This window comes from Cardiocondyla obscurior, linkage group LG02 (assembly GCF_019399895.1).
Source record: "Cardiocondyla obscurior isolate alpha-2009 linkage group LG02, Cobs3.1, whole genome shotgun sequence".
Lineage (NCBI taxonomy): Eukaryota > Metazoa > Arthropoda > Insecta > Hymenoptera > Formicidae > Cardiocondyla > Cardiocondyla obscurior.
Window position 1 is genome coordinate 7,842,140 of NC_091865.1, and position 18,988 is coordinate 7,861,127.

The window sequence follows — 18,988 nt, forward strand, 5'->3', positions numbered from 1 at the left end:
AAACGGGAGTAGAAGTGTGGCGAAATTGAATAGCAGGCTCGAAGAAAACAGACTCTCGATAATACTCGCTCTCTGTTATCAATATATCGACGGTCAACGTTATATGGGGCGTTGATTTTTTTAAATATAGCCAAAACGTAAGGGAGTAAATATATGAAGTAGAGACAATATAAATGGCAACGAAAGTATTCACATCGACGTTGCAAACTAAATTCTCGCCGGTGTGATATTCAGATTTATATTTGAAAACTTTAAATTTAATTATATTCGACTGTAAACAATAGTTATTGTTACATGTACGAATTAAATTACGAATATGACGATACACCCACGTATCGTACGTATCTTTAAGCGAGCCGTGTATTTAATTTGATGAGAGAGGTGGAGATACAATGGTAAATGCAAACCTAAAGCAATTTTCATATGCGCGCATATGCAGGAAAACGCCCACGTATGTGGGACGTCGTCGGTCACACAAAATGCTTAGTGAACCTTGAAAGAAATTTTTATTAGATCTCGCGTACGTTCAACCAAGCTTGTAATTAATAACTTTCCGTGTCGGAGACTGTTGCCGCTATCCGCTCTCCGTTGTTACGATAGGTGAATATTCCTTTAAAGACTGAACTCACTGTGAGGCTTCCTCAAGAAAATATCTTAAAATAAACGACATTTTTCTCGGTACAAAACTGCCCGTTTATGCGCCACATGTGTGACATTACGAGATCAATTTTGGAATTTTAAATCAATGATAAAATGACGATATCATTACACGACATGCAAGCGGTAGCAATGACGTTTCTATTACGCACGATACAAGCGAGACGATAATAACATGTACAATGAAAGATAGATATGGCGTTTGCTACGGCGACGGCGGCCTAGCGTAGGTGACTTCCCTCCGCTCGATCCTCTCTTTCTGCCGCCGTGGACGGCGGTAGTAATAGAGTCCTCGGCGGTCGTCGCTTCGCGACATATGTACCATGTGCTTTATGTGAGACTCTACGCACACCACGCTAGGGTCACGTACGCTAGCCACCGTCGCCGCAGCAAACGCTATATCTGTTTTTCAATATACAAACTGTGATATTACATCGTTAAACCGAGCGAGGGGGTGAAGTCGACGTGATGACGTGGGTAAAAGTGGGCACTGTGTTAAAGTTACCGGAAATTATCGATAATGACGTCATAAAGTACGGTACGTAACATTATATTTTATAGGCCGAGATTTATTCCTTAATAATCGCGCTGGCATATCGAATATTCCTAAATAAAATGTACCGCATCAATTACTTTCCTTCTCATTAAACTTCTGAGAAATTAACGTGTTTTTCCGTACTCATTGCGAAAAAAAAATCGAGTCGAGAAAAGAAAGAAAGAGCTTTTTATTTCGCAGAGAAAATAGCAATAAACTTTGCGCGTTTGCCTCCTCGAACTTCTGCAGAATTTATAAAAAAATTTCCTATTCTATTCTGTTCTGCAACACAACCCCGTAATCGATAAATTTGAAAGAAAAATTCACGATAAAAATGTTTTGTGTGACAGCTTGGTTTAATTAATTTTATGATGAATAAATTACATTACGTATTAAACATAAAATCTAGATTAGATTGTTAAAAAAGAAGGAAAAAAAAGCCTCCCCGTCGTTGACACATACAATCAGCTGCGTTTATACAAACTAATCGTTCACGTGTGCCTTGAATGCGAGCTCAACGGAAAAGTCAACACAATTTTTTTTTTTTAATTTAAAAAAGCAATCACGGCTCGACGAATCCCAGAGGAAATTGTTAGCGGAGGGTTAAGGTCTGCAACAAGAGCACAACAAACCTTTCCCCCTTTAGCGAAGCGCGATACGACGCGCCTAATATCGCGGAAAGGTGGAACGCCGATAGGATTATTTATAGCAACGAAAGCAGTATCCGAGGCGCTTATAAATAAATCGCAGCAGCTGTACCGCCAATGTGTTTATCGTAAGGCAACCGGCGCGCCCTTTGTAAGCTACCACTATTAACTCAGAGTAGTCGAAATTACCCTTTGCGAGATCCTTTATGTAAAGGGAATTATATTAAAGAATTTCATAATGCTATAAGTGCAAACACCTTGCGTAATAATAACTTCAAATTCAAATAATTATTGTTAAGTACGTATTGGAATATTCGTATATTTTAGGATCAAAAGTATTATTTATATAAGCTATTAATAATGCAAAATAAGATAGAATTCTTTTTTAAATTAAATAATGTTAGTACCTTGTTTAATTTTTAGTTATGCTTTTAAAAACGTATCTTTTATAGAATAATTGCAAATTTTTTTTTTAAACAGTAATACATTTTTGTAGGATACCGAGAATACAAGATAAATTTATTTCTATAACGGTTTAATAAAGTAAAAGTATATATATATACATATATCTATTTATTTTAAATATATTTTAATTTAATTTTGATAAAAATAGAGAATTTAAATAACGTTACGTTAATTTTTTCTGGTGTGAAGTACTGTAATGAGTTTGTGAGAAGCTGTGTGAACTTAACTCCGCGAGTAGGCGGGTAAGATCGTAGGAAGAACGTCTTGGGATAAAATTACAACTTTATATGTGAGGTCATTGGTGCCACCGAAATGTCGAGGGTCAGCTCCGTTAGAAAGTTGTAACAAAAAGTTGTTGGGCAGCGTGAAAAAGAGAGCGTAATTTTACGTCGAGCGTGTATTGTAGCCGTTGTCGATCTTTATTACTTTCATGATTCAGCAATTCGTTTCTTTCATGAAGAAGGCTCTCCTCCCTATTGACTATTAATAATAAAAGAACGAAATAAAAAGTAGTTATTTGACAAAGCAATTTAAAATCTTTACAGCAAACGTTTTTCGTGAGACATTCTTTTCAAAATTAGAAACGAGCGTGTATCGAGTGTAATTTACGCAATAATTGTCATTTGTTTATATTATTCGATGTACCACAAAGATCATCTTTCGGAAGAACACGCCGCTATAGAATTATTTCGTTACTTCAGTAAGAGAAATAGGTCTTTAAATATTTGACGCGATATTCTTCTCACGTCTTAGAACAGAGAATAACTCGTAAGGGCAATGTACAAACTCCTCTGACCTTAGATTACAACCCTCACGTGATACTATTACTTAATATATTCCTACGGCTACTCAGCTTCGCTGCTGATATTTTCCAACCTCCAGCGCTCATCAACTTCCCTTCGGCAAAGTTGATGTATGACTAAAAGTAAGAAGACTTAGAAAAGATAAACAAGAATAATGGGACGACAGCTTAATTTATATTGACGGCGATATTAATGCGCCTGCGGTTTATCAGCGTGCAATCTAAAACGCGGCTAACGGTGCCCTGTTCTTCGCGCGAAATCAGATCGCGTTATATCTATGTATAAAGCCTTATGTTCGCGTAATCGTTATTCTGTCACGGAAAGGTGCACGTTGACAAGATGAGAACGTAGATTACCGAAGGGATAGATGCTATAAAGATATCAATTTGAAATTCGAGAAATATATATGTATGTATATATATATATATATATATATATATATATATATATATATATATATATATACACGCACATTATAAATGGATTTATCCCCTTCTGGAAATATATAAGGAAAAATGGAGCGTGACAACAAACGCAAATAAAAGATGTGGTGGAGAGAAAATTAATCGATACACGCGCATCCCTAGCAACGTATAAAATATATTAGCGAGAGGTAAAAATTTTCCTTTGGAATATATAAAAATGCTGACGCGTATGAATATTCAGGCCTCCATTTCATTTGACGTTCATTATGCAGAACGCAATATACGTGAACTAAGAATTTTTGAGTGGAAGTAAAATATTCCAGTTTGCAAAATTTATAGCTTTCTTGACCTGTTTCCAGTGAGCGCGTGCACATGCCTGTTGCACCAGGTACACACAAGAAAGGAAGCAGCTGTAATACCAGATTTGTATTTCGATTTATGTGGGATTTAACTTTGTTCTAAAAGCGCCCTTAAATGATTAAAATCAATATGCATGCGTGAAAATTTATCGTGTAACGAAGAGTTAAATCGGTAGATATGGACGTTTAGAAATTAGCAAATTTCCCGTGAAAGCTTAAGGCAACAGGTGCGTGGAATTACACAGCCAAATAAATTCACATTCTCTATAGATATTTAAAATTACAAGTATGTAATTTTCAATTTCATGAGCATTAATATTGAAGAGAATTCTTAAATCTTTACACACGAAACTTGATCTATGAATCTATCGAACACATCGAATAATTGAAACTCAAAACAATATATTTTTTATATAAAAAAAATATACAATGTATTGAATATATTCCGTATAAAATTTACTTAGATTGTTTCTCTAAATTTTGTCCATCTATCTTCAAATATTTTTATTTCTAAACAGTTAAGCTGTTTACATTTTGAATATTTCGCTTGTGAGAGTTTTTGCTCAGGGAATTATCGTCTTGTATTATCGTTGAGCAAGCTGCTCTTCCAAGACAACAATAAGATCTCAAATAACCTTCTGGGAAACACACTGTTCAAAGAAAATCTCGCGAAAGTAGAAACGACAGCTCCGGCGAGAACGTAACAGATCGAAGAAGCGCTTGCCAGATTACGTTACTTCTCGGTTTTAAATTTACGTATCAACGAAATATTTTGCTTATTTTCTCAAAACTTCTTTTTACTTTCTTGTGATTCTAATTCCAGTACGAATGCTATTTTAGTCGTAATACGATAGATTTGTTTTTATAATGCGTCTTTCAATTTTTATAATTACGTAAAATTAATAAAGTTATTTTAATTTTTACAAGTGTAAAAGGGAAATCTTTATCTGACTATTTTTTTTTAAATATACGAGCTCAAATAATTTACGTGACTACAATAAATTTATTCAACATAGATAATCGTTTTAAAAGCTCGAAACTGTTACGTTATTTCAAAGTCGCTACAAAAATTGGCAAGAAATCAATGTTTACGAACGTAACAGGTGGTCCGATTTATGATGAACTAGCTCAGACCAGTAGGAATCGACAGCGGTCTTGATTAAACGAAGACAAATGAGTCTGAAAGACGTAGAAAGTAAGAAATGGATTTGGTCATTTGGAAAGTTGCTTGAACAGAAATAGTGCGCTCATTCCACTTATATTCGCCGTTCCATTAATATTTTCTCTTATCAAGGCGATTAGTTTCCGATAAAAGAAAATTTACTTTATCAAGTTGAAAGCTGAATTAAAAAGCTCGATTAAATAATGTCGGCCGAACGAAAATGTAAGTCAAGCTGCTGTTGACTTACATTTTTATACTTGTAATGTATGTAAAATATCGGTATTAATTAAAAATTTAATTATAATCTATAATTTACGAAGTATCGAATTATGTACAACTCCCAAATTCTGCGTGCTGACGTAGTTTAATTAAACTTTGCTTTCAATTACGAACAAACGGAAGAGTTTCTAACTGATTGCATTAGATTATAACATCTCTATCAAACTGTTTGCATCAAGTGAAATAGCGATGTAGCTGGTATAGCTTTGAATTTTGAGGAGCCGTTTATCCCTGTGGGTTAGAACGATCTTGTCACTGATATAACCGCTGACCTATACCGTTAAATTTGCCCGGGGGGCACGTCTCGCTCTTAAACAGTAACTTTCCGAGAATGACTAACAAATAAGTAAGCAAACGATTTGATCTGAGCGAGAAATGAGGAACTTCGTGTCACTTTAACGTAAATTCGAGCTTTTAACTTCGTTACTGCAACTATACTACATATTTCCACTCGAAAAGCGATCAGAGAAACAGAGATAGAGATAGGGAGAAAGAGGAAAAAATAGGCAATTCATTCAGATAGAATTGCACGAACGTGACGCGAAAAAAAAACTATCGAGTAGAATATCAGGTGTAGGAAAAGGTTTATACACACATAGCGTTATACATTCTGGTAGTGTTGAATTTCGATTGATAAATTCTTTAACGAAAAATTTGAATACTTGTTACATAGAAAAGTTTTGTAAGAACTTAAATATTTTAACATCTAATTTTTGACGCATATCTATAATATTTTCTTTCTTTTGTCATATTTCTAACATACGTATTTTTTTTTTTTTTGTTACATTTGTTACATTAACCAAGTATCTTTCATTGTGTTTCAGTTAACGATTCAGAGGGAACCGAGTTTTGCGAGCGTCGTGTGTGAAAAGAGAATCAAGCTCAACATCCTGAGAGGAGGAGGAGGCCTCGGAAAGGCATCCTGTATCAGCGGAGCAACCCTTGGGTAAAGATCGCTTTTTTTTTATAATAAAACATTATTTGCTTTATCGTTTGGCTATTAGAAACTTTATTTTTCATTATTTGTTTAACAAACGAATTATTAGAAGCGCGTATAAATTTCTTTTTTATTGTAGAAATAATTTGCAACATCTTTATAATTTAATTTTATATTTATCTGTTACAGATCATCGTTGTCATTAACTCCGTTTCTGCGCATCGGTCAGTAAGTCCAAAATTGTTTTTTTTTTTACCGTCAGCGATACAAAGAACTGACAGTACGCGTAAAAATTAAAAAAAAAAATTTGTTTTAATCGGGTATTATTAGGGAAACCTCGTAAATCGGATATTCCGCGACAACCGCGTACTTCGCGTAAAATAACTCGTAGATAAAAAATATTAGTAGTAGTAATCTTAGTAGTAATCGTAGATAAAAATATTAGTAGTGTAGTAATCTTTATATCAATTGTGTATTTTATTGTGCAATATCTTGTATGTAATTTTTTACAGCTCGTCGCCGATCGAATAAACGAACCACGGTCGGGGTTCGTCGCGAATATCGTAAATGTAATCGGGCGTCGAAAATTATTTAAACTTTATTAACGGGAGTGTCGTCAGTATCGCGCGAATAACTTTAATTATCAATTCGCGCGCGTATTCGCGAGTGTCGCGAGTGACTTGTGGATGTCGTGACCTGTGGATCTGAGTGCTGAGAGGAGGACCAGGTCCAGGAAGGACATCGGGCATCGGCGGAGCAACGTTTGGGTAATTATCTTTTTTTTTTAAATATACTAAAATAAAATTTTTTTTTATTTGTTTGGCTAATTTTATTATTTAAAAATAATTAAAGAATTATTGCAAGGAAAAAAAGATTAACACTTTGGAAAAATTACTTTTATAAAAATCTTTTCAGAGAATAAATAATTATATCATAAATTACTTTTTAAAAAAAATTAAAGTCGCGTGTAGAAATTATATTTTAAACATTAATTATCATTGCATATTTTTCATTGTAGTTTTTACTTATATGTTGCAGAATATCATTGAATCATGGCATCATCGTTGCTGAACTCCGCCTGCGTTGCATCTAATGTGAGTCGTTTATTTTTTACGGAGGTAACGAATATACAGGAAAATATTTTTTTCAAAAATATTTTTTTCAAAAAATGTCATTATTGTAATATTTCTGAATTGTCATAATTAATAGTAGTAAAACTTGTAAATTCGTTGCCTACAATAGTAGTAGTAGTAGTAGTGTAGAAAAGTAGTACCGTTTATCAACAAGAAGACGTTTCTCGTCTTCATCGACTACTTGTAATGTAGTCAATCAGCGTGGCAGTAGTACTGTCCAATCCATAAAAAAATATCGTTTAATTCATTCGTTCATCTTTCGTATATATAAAAGTAAACCGATTTTAAAATATCGTTTCTTAATTCGCCTACGTATCGCAAAAAATTTATTCCTGCAGTTAAAATTAAATTTAAACGATAAGACAATAATGATTAAAGTTACAAAATAATAATTAAACTGATATTTGCACTCGTGACACGAAGTGAGAGCCAAGCGAAAAAATTAATCGACATCGCGGAAAAGCGATAACAATGAATTCGGCTCAGTTTAACACGGTTTTTCTAATATGGGATATATTTACGTGGCAGGCTTCAGTCACAAAGTCCGCTAGTTGCAGGCTATTGAAATCTTTCGAGCATCCTAGTTGTGCCTGCCTTTCTTTTTTGTATCGCGCAAATATGCGCAAGGAAAAAAGTTTTCCGCATAATACTCTTGCGACTCAAAGTAAGTAGTATAGAAAATAAAACGGCTCGCGGGGGTTTCTGCGAAAAGACTCTTTACCGAGGCGGATTTTTCCCGCTGATTCGCCTTCCGTTCCGTGGATTTTGCGACGGATTTTCAGTTCTGGCTCGCAAAGAATTAGTTCATACTGATCACATAAACATCGGCAAAGCTAGTATAAGAGCCCTTTCGAGAAAAATTAGCTTTTGACACTGTACTATCAGACCAGTTCCTATCAATATAATAATAGCATTTTCTTAATATCGTAATCGTCTACAGCTAATCGGAGCTTAATCGATTACCTGGAAATTAAATTAATTCGACGAAGCCAGTAGCGACGAGGGATTACGATAAGAAAAATTCAATAACATCGATCAATAATATTAACAACCATTTCTCCCAGACATCTAATCAATCTTATCGTTAAAATTGTCTAAGCTATCGCACATTTGACTCTATTATTGTAGGCAAGCTTTATTATAAAAAGCAAACTTTAGATAGATGAGTAAATGACTTTCGCGCGTAAACCCCGGTTTGTCGAACTCGAGTAGTAGAATCACGTCATAGCTATAGCTGCTCTATTTTCGCTTATCTCGACTCCGCTGGTTTTCTCCCTTACCGAATCTCTCTCGCACTCGTGTATTTCTGGCATGGGTTCTCGCGAAGTACACACGTGGAAGTAGCGACGCAAAGGAACAGCAGTTAAAAATATGTTGATTGAATTTATTTTTACCTTTATTCTTCTCAGATTTGTAAATTGTGATTTAACGAGAAATAATAACGTTCCAGCAAAAAAATAATATTTAATCCAATTACGAATTTTACGACACTGATGTGTACTTGAAAAACTCTGTGGAATTTTGTCTAGAAACAAGGTGTTATATTATAAAATGTAACATTGTAAAACAATTTAATCAATATCCGATTAAATTGTTTTGTCTGAAAATGTGCATCGTTGAAACTATCGAAAAATTTAACAGTTGCTCCGCCCACATGGTTATCGATACTTTTGTAGTAAATCGAGAATGTTTGTACAATACTGGAAGCTGTCAATAATTTGCGTCGTAAAATCGTTAGGTGTACATAGATTGAAAAAGTTTAACGTCCCCCCTATTTTTAAGCGAATGTCGATGGTTTATGAGATGCTTGAGAAACCACAACGATATAATGGAGAAGTTAGGAAATACTTAAGAATATACAAAATTTAATATAAAGACGCTTTGAAAGTATTCAAGATATTAAATATATTGCAACTTCTGAAATATGTTTTCTAAAAATGTTCATAGCGTGTATGTTACAAAAAAATTCTATCAATCGTCAAATTCACCGACTAAAAGATTATTAAAACCCTCTGAAAAATTAAAACAATGTAATTATCGCTATTCTATTATCATATAAATTCAAGACTCTCGAGATTTCAAATTCTAAACAGTAGAATCATTTATAATCATTGACAAGTAGAATGTACCATAATAACCATTAATCGCATAATAATTAAAAAAAGAAACTGCAGTAAAATTAAAAAATTAAGAACGTATTATTTGTTATTATGTTATTATTCATAGAATTATTTTAACTGCATTCCGTTTTACGTTGAATATCATCTTTCAAGTCCACAATAAATTTTTTTTTTTCCGTTATCTTATCTTCTACCCTATTTATCCAACGTACTTGCATTTCCCATCGCGCGCACGGGCTATGGGTCGACATCGAGACTGACCCCTCGACGTTTTCGCGTAAGAAGCGAAATGAAATCGTTTCCTACGGTTGTTTACATTTACAACAGGTGGAAGTGAGCTATTTCTGACCTTTGCTGGTGAGACTGAAGCTACGAAGCCTGTAACTATCCTCGTCCTCTCCTTCCTCCCGCGGTAGCATCTGAGCTGAGGCGTCAGGCACATCCAGGAAGGCATTGCTCCTTCTCTGATGTGTATGATGCATACTCTGTCCCCTTCGACTTCCTCGTCTTCTGATTCCCGGACTGACGTCATTCTCGGTCAATCTGGGTTCACTACTGCAGTGAGGCGATTTCATACTAGTTCCCTCATGATGCTGGTGATGATGATAATGATGAGTGGCGGCTGAAAAGTGACAGGATTATAGGTGTTAACGCGCACTTGATATTGAATGCATGTATAGAGATATAGAGATTTCGTAAAAAATATACAGCAGCATTTAACAGATTTTAATAAATGCGTAACTATACATATATGTATAACGTATATCCGTGCGTATTGTATATCGTGTACGGGTGTAACGTAACATCAATGCCAACAAAGCGATAAGTCAAACTATTTAATCAGGATTTCGACGAAATATGATGAATTGATGCGTTACTGCATACGTTACTAAAATATTACTGGCAAGAAATATTTAAAGTAAAAAGCAAAAATTTACTTTATTATTTAATTGTACACAAATAATAGAAGAAGACTTTTAATTATTTTTATCCATTATTTTAAAATTGTTTTTTTTTTTTTTTTATTTAAAGTTTGTTCTGAATTTTATTTATGCATTTCATAAAAGCGGGAAATATCTGTATTCGTGTCGAGAACACGGTTCTTTGTACCAAAAAATATATATTTTGTAGGAACATGTTATCGATATTTTTACCATGCATTGTCGCAATAATAGATTTTACGATAGGAAGAGCATGAATTTATTCCAATAAGTAAAAATACTATACGTATAAAAAAATATTTCCGGTAATTAATAGAACAAAACGAAAAAGTATCTTTTTCGACTGTATGCCGATCAGGTTTTTTTCATTAGCAGAGCGTTTGAGAGTAAAGCAAAGAACGGAATGTTTTTCAGACGCTACATCTATTACATCCGCAAAGTCGACGCGTGAAAAGCTAAGTGATTTAGTATACTCAACCTGAAGAAGTTCGAAAAATAAAATTAAACGATTCGGAAAGGAACGTAAGAACAAACGCAGACCTCTTTCTCACGAATATTTACATTATTTCATCGCGGAGCTTATTAGACAGACATATTTCTTTATTTTATTAATTTCAAGAAAAGATTTATCGTCTCGATGATACATTTTATACCGACGTTATAGCTCTTTATCTTTAATTAAATCTTGACAATCTTGCTCGCATTACATATACGTACAAACAACTGGAATTACCGCTCTAATTAATCCTATTTCGCATTAATATACATTTTCGTGTTTCAACGCACGCATAAAACGGCAAAGCATTAGTTGCGAGACTGACTTTCTAAACTTGCAAAGAGACGCGTTAGCATATGATGAGAATATTTGAGCTGTCAGTGACCTACTAGCTAAAATTCATGTCCGAGAATAGCGGCCGGCAATAATTTCAACAACTCTCGCTACTTTAAAGCGGCGCGCTATCGGCGCAATATCGATACACTTTGCTCTTTCAACGGGAAAGACCGTACGTCACCGATGACGTTTCTACGAGCTTATCGGACACTATCGAAAGTTATGTTCGGTCGCCGCGTCATGTAATCCTTTCGCACCTTTAAAATAGACCCTTACGTATCTTGAAATTTGATCTCGACTAATGTTACCTCGATCATTAGAAAGGATTTGTACATATGAAATAGTTATTTAACACTCGCATTGATACGAGTTCGCTTTACACACAGTAACGGATTCTCGAGTTGAAACGTTTAAAGCATACATTTTTGGAGAACAAATTTGACAAATCTTTAACAGTCATATAACTTTTATTAAATTTAAATTGACCGGCAGACTACTGGTACTTCGGAATCATTAAGTTTGTAAGTCCTCGTGTGCCCCTGACTATTATTTTAATTGCAAAACTTAGCCACGTAACCGAACGTTTAATCCCCGAGTAAATTATTTATTTCCCATTCCTGTCGTTATTATCATTACCTTGAGCGGCGGCACGACGGCGGATACTTTTATTTCCTCCGGAAACGCGAGCGCTTTGGGATCTTGTAGCCGGTCTTCGTCTTCTCGTAGGTGTACTGCTATCCGGTGTTCCACTACCGCTGTGCGCTTCTCTTTCCCGCTCCCATCTATCCCTCTCACGGGCTCCCGAGGGTGGCATAGCTTCTAACATTTGCTCCATGCTGGAAAATCCTGGGGCACAAATCGAAGCCGATCTTGTTTTCCGGCGAAAAGAGTCTTCCGCCATTCTTTTAAGTTACCACAGAACACCAAATGTACCTTTCTTTTTTATCCTCAAACCACTATTCACCACTTAAAGATCTTTTTCCTTATAATTAATATTTACCTTCTCTGAATTTCTTGACAATTGTGATCTTTCTTCGCAGATTATTGAATCTCGCTGTAACTTAATGCTTCACTTATCGATCATAAATTATGACAATTTGTGTTAGGATTCGACTATGTCGTGCACTGTATTTACCGTGATTCTTCTACACTTTAACGAAAACGTTCAAGGCTCTTGCATATTCTTCTTCCAACTCGAGATCCTTTGCAAGAAATGTCGCGTCGCGTCCGATTTCTGAAATGTCTCTCGTACCTTCCATTCACGGGATTCGATTACCGGAAATCAATTCGGAAATAATTCTACCGGATATCCAGGTGTGGATATCCAGGTGACGATGTCACGAGTCCGGCGTTATATCGACAGATCCTGTTTCGGTCCGAAGAGAGAGAATCCCGTCCGTTCTTCTTGATTCTACAAATAAAATATGGAAAGTTTGATTCTCTCTTAACCACGTAAAACGCGAATAATACGATTAGAGTAATTACGGCCGTGAAAAATTTTGTCTCTTTTAAAATTACAGTGAAATAATTGACATTTATATTTTTTTTCCGTATCTTTTCCTCCCCATATTTTTTTTTCCCTTCTCATCGTTATTCTGCCTGTCGGATGTGAACTCGCATACTAATTAGATCCATCCCGTCCCGATATTACCTCGATTATTTCATACGCAGTCGCGAAAAATATAACAGTATACATAAATAACTGCGTAAAAAAAAAATATTTTATACAATACTATTTTAAATTATAGATTCTTATTAAAAAATAAAGGAATATAAAATATTTTTATTGAAATAATTGACTTTTTGTTACTGTAAAATGTAGACGTGTAATTTTATTCCACGTTATATTTACATAATTTATTTTTAAATAATTTGTTTTATATTTTAATTATAAAATTAATTCAATGTTTTGAAAATTAATAATTATTTAAACTTAAATTTAATACACAAGTAAAATAATTATACCACTAGAAATTACAAAAACTAAGAATGCTAAACAATTAAATTATTGTACGTGATATTTTATCTTTTGATTAAAAATTTAAATTACAAAGGAAATTCGGGCAGTATTTAAATTAATTTGTCCAATTGTCCAATTGTTAAATTTAAGCGGTTGAAATTCTATCTTGTCTATCTCTGATTAAACGGGATAAAGATTGATAACAATATCAAGAATAGTTGGCAGCATCCGAAGTTTCGAGCGAAACTCGGCACAGCTGAGAGACAACTCCGTGGACTGTCGAAGCTGTCGAAGTTCGCGAACGGTAAACGCGCGATACGCCGGGAAGATATCGGTGCGTGAAGACGTTCCGACAAGTATAATCGAGTATCGACAAAAGTAAGCTCAGTCCGACATATACAACTTTGCAATACTTTAGCAATATATTCTCTTTGATAGAGTTTATGTCTGTTGTGTTGTTTTACTTCGAGAGCTACAAGATCGTACTAAGGAAATTAAATAACTTGTTGCTGAAATAATTATCTTTCCTCAATTTCAATATTATATTGTTATGTTTATGCAACCAAAGTATAATATAACTTTGTTTTCTATCGAATTCCCTTCTAATCAGTGTATTTAATATATTTAAACTTGTTCGTACTAAAATATAAAATTATTTTTCGAAGTAAAAGCAAATGATGAACCGAAACGTTAACGTGATAATTAATAATAACATCGCGTCTTGTTATTTTGCTTTCATTTATTAGACTATACTCGTTTGCACATTACAAAAAAAAAAAAAAAGAAACATTAGGTAGACGGTATAAAGAACCATTTTATATCTGCTGTTATCACAATGCAAGTATCATGAGTTCCCGTTTACGAAAGGGGCATAAAATTACAATGACTAGGAAATATCTTTAACGAATGTGATGTTGCGAAAAATTTTATTTGAATAACTTTTCTCGTAATATGCCATCTTTGTGAAGTAATACGTCATGCGAGGACGCATTTATTATAGATAATTTAGCAGGATTAAGTAGAAGAACCAAAGCTTTGCTCTGACAGGAGTGAGAAAAAGTCTTACGAGCCTCTCGTTGACGTTTATGCGTTTAAACCGATAACGTGCATAAGTGCTCTATGTATTTACGCAACACAACTTTGCATTGTAATATTGTAGTTGCGAGTCATCGTAAAAATTATACTTCATCTTTGTAAAATCTTAATATCCTTTTATTACTTTTACTGCTGTGTTTGTATAATAAAAGAAGCTTTAAAGTTTACGACATAGACTGAAATGGTAATAAGACTTGCTTAATTAATTTGCCTCAAAATAATTTTATTAAATAATCGAGCCGCGGCTTTTCTCTTTTTTAATACGCGATTACTTATTTTTTTTATTTTAATATTTTTTTAAATTATTATTTAATCGTACTTCTCTTGCATACAACGTGAGATATTAATTAAATCCATCGGTGTTTTCAGCAACTACCACTCAACTCTACAATTTTTTTCAATTATCGGACATTCAGATCTAGTCTAAATACAGGAATCAGAATGAATCTCGCGTAAATAATGTTACAGAATGAAATTGAATATGATTGTTAACTGGTTTTCTACGAACACTTTTAAATATTATTTAAATTGTGTGCATAAGAAATATTTTTGTTTATCGCGAAATATTCTATTTTCTGAAAGATAAATAAATTCAAGTTTAAAATTATAAATGAAGAAGGATTAAACAAATCTACATTCACACATGTTTAAAACATTACCAACTTTACTAGAATATGAAATGTAATATATTCATTTACGAAACATTTTAAATATTATATAGAAAACGTTACTTCTTTTGATACTCGACACAAGATTCCGAAACAAAATTTAATTTTTGCATTATATTATATATAAATAAATTAAATTAATACATTTTTAAAATATTTATCTTTGTCAAAATACTAATAACATATACATTTTTATTCAATTATTCACTTTTATCTCATTTTTTACGAGTTTAGAATAAAATACCGAGAGAGAGATAGACAGAAAGAAAGACAGACCACTCTTCGACAATTTCAAAGTCGGAATATCGAAGGTTTTTTTTTCCTGTATGATAATCACTCCGCTCTTCTCGACGGCTTATTTTTCCGAGAACTAATTATAGATAGATGTTTCGCATAAATCTTCTAGGGAGATGCATAAACATCTCCGCCGATCTGTCCCCCCATATGTTCATCTCCGCGTTTTGCTCCTTCAAGAGCCTTGCCACGGCCGTAATTATCCCCCTTTTTCGATAAACTCCTGCAACCTCTGCCCTTTAACCGTAATTATATCGAGATCGATGGTAATCGCGCGCTTTTCCGTCTCGAGATTTCGCTCGAAGACATTGCCGATCTTTTCAGTTTTGCTCGGATTTTCGCAATTTCTCCGGATCGATATGCCGGCACGCGACAATCGATCCTTACCACTTTAGGCCGTCCACCACCGTGAAACATCTCCTCGTCATTTTCTATTTCATTCTTCCTCGCGATCGCGGCGGATTCGAATCACATGTCTCGATTTTTTGCACCCGAGCGCGACACGATCGACATGATACGCGTTCGACGATGCGCGGAACACTGACGGCGACCCGGCGTCGCGGTGGCCGCTAGGGCGAGAACCGACGCCAGGCGTCGGCGTCGACCCTCTTGCACGCCCTCATCACCGACCACAACGAAGACCACGATGAGAAAGCGACGGCGAAGTTGGTGCGCGTCCAATTCCACACGTTCTAGCTCTTCGGCGATTCCCCGAACGTTGCGGGACGCTTCGCGAAGAATTACCGGGAACTTACAGCAATTTTTATCCGACGAAGATTTCTCGGATTACTTTAATTACTTAAATTCGATTAAAGCGAGTGCAGTATCACGCGAATAAAAAAAGAGATAAAAAAAATATAAAAAAATCAACAAACGGAATGAGATTTAAAGAAGTTAACGTTTAAATGACATGTACCTCAATGAAAACTCCGTCTTCATTAGATCAGCGCTAATCTTACATGATTTACGATTTCCCAGCAAGGAAAGTCATTATTCTGTTGCATTAAAATTTTTTTTTTTTGTTTTTTAAACCCGAAGAAATATATTTAAAATAATATCTATTGGTTTATGTTATATACTTAAAGATCAATTGCAAACAATTTTTTAGTGTAAACAATGTGCTTATTTTGTCAAAATTTAAGTTTTAATTATCTGAATAATTAATCGATCTATTAAACATGAATTTTTTGCCTTGCGCATAAAATACTTTTCTTTTCGTACTTATAAGATTTAATAAACTTTTTGGACGGTAAATAGTAAAGATTGCAAGATTTGCACTGTCACTGTAAACCGATCCTAATGACGTGGCGTGACGTGTACGTTCTGAACACCAACCTGTTTAAATTCTGACGATAGATGACGAGATCCACGAAAGCTTGGTTTACATTCGTTCACAAGAAGATTACTGTAAAGCGTTACGGTTTTAATCGTTTTAGAAAAGACGTCACTTTGGCAATTATCCCGCGCATTGGCATCTGGTCCAATGAAATCTATCTACTTTGCTATATGATAAACTACTTACCTGAAGCTTATTCACGATTTATTTTAAACAGTCGGCGCGTTTAATAAAGAATTACACTGCGTCACTATTCCAATGAAATAAGTCAGTATCTTAAAAAAAGAAGAAACAGTGATCTTTTTCAAGAGAAAAAAAACAAAAAAAAAAAAGGAGAAAATTTGTTCCTAACGCGTATTATTCATCGGCGTTGCATTCTTCTCTTTATTCCGTTTTGCTTCGTCCGTCCAGCATTAGACTCAACGCCGCGTGGTATATTTTTGACTTGTGGTGGTCTAAAGCTATTTCAAGACGAAGCCAAATCAACCTTCTGCACCAATACGATTCTTCGCTCCCACTTTCTCCGCTGAACTCTCACTTTGTGATGTAAGATATCTTCTCTTTTTTGTCCTTAGAAACACTTTTCCCTTGAGTAATATCGATAAGCCATTGAGTTAACGACGTACTTACATAATAACATTTTTTTAAATGTTAGAATAGACGATCGTATTAATGCAGATTATCGAAACAGTTTACAAACGGGCAAATAAATTAGCAGGAAGTTGCCGGAGGGGTGGCCAAAGAGGAAATAGCTGTTCGTTGTTTGGTATGATTAAACTAGAGTAGTTAAATGAAATAATATATTTTGGACAGTTACCCCTCGGCATAAGTGAAAATTGTCAGCAAAATATATTCAACGTGGTTTCGCGGGAAAACTTATCAATGTTCATTGCAAATTCTCCTTTGTTGCGTTAAAAGACGAGTTTAAACTAAGTTTGCAGTTGCGAGTTTATAGTTCCTATTTACTCAACGATCAAATCTGATTTACGCAAAGGATTGCGGAATTTCTATTTCTGCGTGGAGTAAATTGTTTTTTTTTTCATGTTTATTCAGAAATGGATTCAATTTTTTAATTTTTCTTTTGCTCTTTACTATTTATTCTCCGTATTGTTTATATAAATTATTTTTTTGTAGTTTGTCAATGGTGGTTAATTAATTAGTTTTAGACTTTGAACTGAAATTTAACGTAAACGTACAGGTATTACTGAAGGGTAAACTGGTTTAACGAATAATTCCTTACGGGTCAGCGGGATAATCTATATGATGATTCAACATACGCACAATCCAATCGTGGTGCGCCACGTTCGAAATTAGGTAGTGCTAATTGCAAATGCCATCCGTTGTGGATGGTCACTTGGGGAGTGAGAGAGATAGCAGAGGGAATTGCTTACTTCCTCGTTAATTTACCAGATCTGTGAATCTGTGGCGCTCGCACACGGTTCCCTATTAATTGTAAGATATGCATTATTATCAATCAAATCCAATTAAAATCAATAAAAGCGGCGAACCGAGTATTCATATGCACTGAAAACGATGTTGAATTTCTCAGCTATAGACACTGATATTTCTATTGCGCACAAAAATAAAAGTAAACTTTTAATTAAAGCTTGCTAATAAATATATAGTTATCTTTGAAATAAATTTATCATTGATTTTCCGTTTATTTTTATTATTATTAGTGCGATAGGCGATTAATTTTTCGGTTAAAAAATTGGCACCGTCGCATTCCAGCGAAGTCGAAGGTACTGCTGCGTCAGAATTTCTCATTTATCATCGCCATAGTCCGGAGCTTCGTGTCAAATAATTCTCGTAAAATAACAGGTCTGTCAATCAAAAGACACACCTCGCTTATATTTGTAGAAGATATACCATGTATCTTTTCTGAATCGAAATCTTATTACAATTATGCTAAAATGCGGTGTAAAACATTCGATTTATCATCCATCATAGCTGAATGATAATACACTGTACGAAAAGAGTTGCAAATCACGATCTTACAGATTTACAAATTTTATAGAACGTGCCAAAGAGTGTATGGCAAAGAGATCAATTTTTTTGGCTCATCTTTTGGACCTCGAATGTGACAATAAAATAATAGGACTTTAAATTTTCTGTAAAATATTTAATTTTAAAGTTTATAATAAATAAAGTTTATTATAAATTTTACTTTTGTAGATTATATATTTAATTTAAAACGGTATCTAAGTTTATTATAAAGTGCGTTTTGTAGTTTAACCTAGGGAGTACTTAATGGAGGTCGAAACATTCGATTGCAAGGTAAACCGATACACCTGATGTCGAATGCAGTTCCATAAGGGCTATTGATAACGTTGACACACA

General features: G+C 34.3%; 1 protein-coding gene across 5 annotated transcripts in view; it reads right to left on the minus strand.

The window, feature by feature from the left end:
• Rgk3 (Rad, Gem/Kir family member 3) overlaps nt 1–15,933 on the minus strand; it is a 35,657-nt gene extending 19,724 nt beyond the window's left edge. For 2 of the 5 annotated variants that reach the window (XM_070668400.1, XM_070668436.1), the window contains exons 1-3: nt 15,700–15,930; nt 11,932–12,706; nt 9,872–10,144 (exon numbers count right to left, since the gene is read on the minus strand). In XM_070668400.1, the coding sequence (XP_070524501.1) occupies nt 9,872–10,144; nt 11,932–12,196 (538 nt within the window). In that variant the 5' untranslated portion in view covers nt 12,197–12,706; nt 15,700–15,930. The other 3 variants (XM_070668427.1, XM_070668418.1, XM_070668407.1) reach the window with 3 other exon arrangements.
• Nucleotides 15,934–18,988: the final 3,055 nt, after the last annotated feature.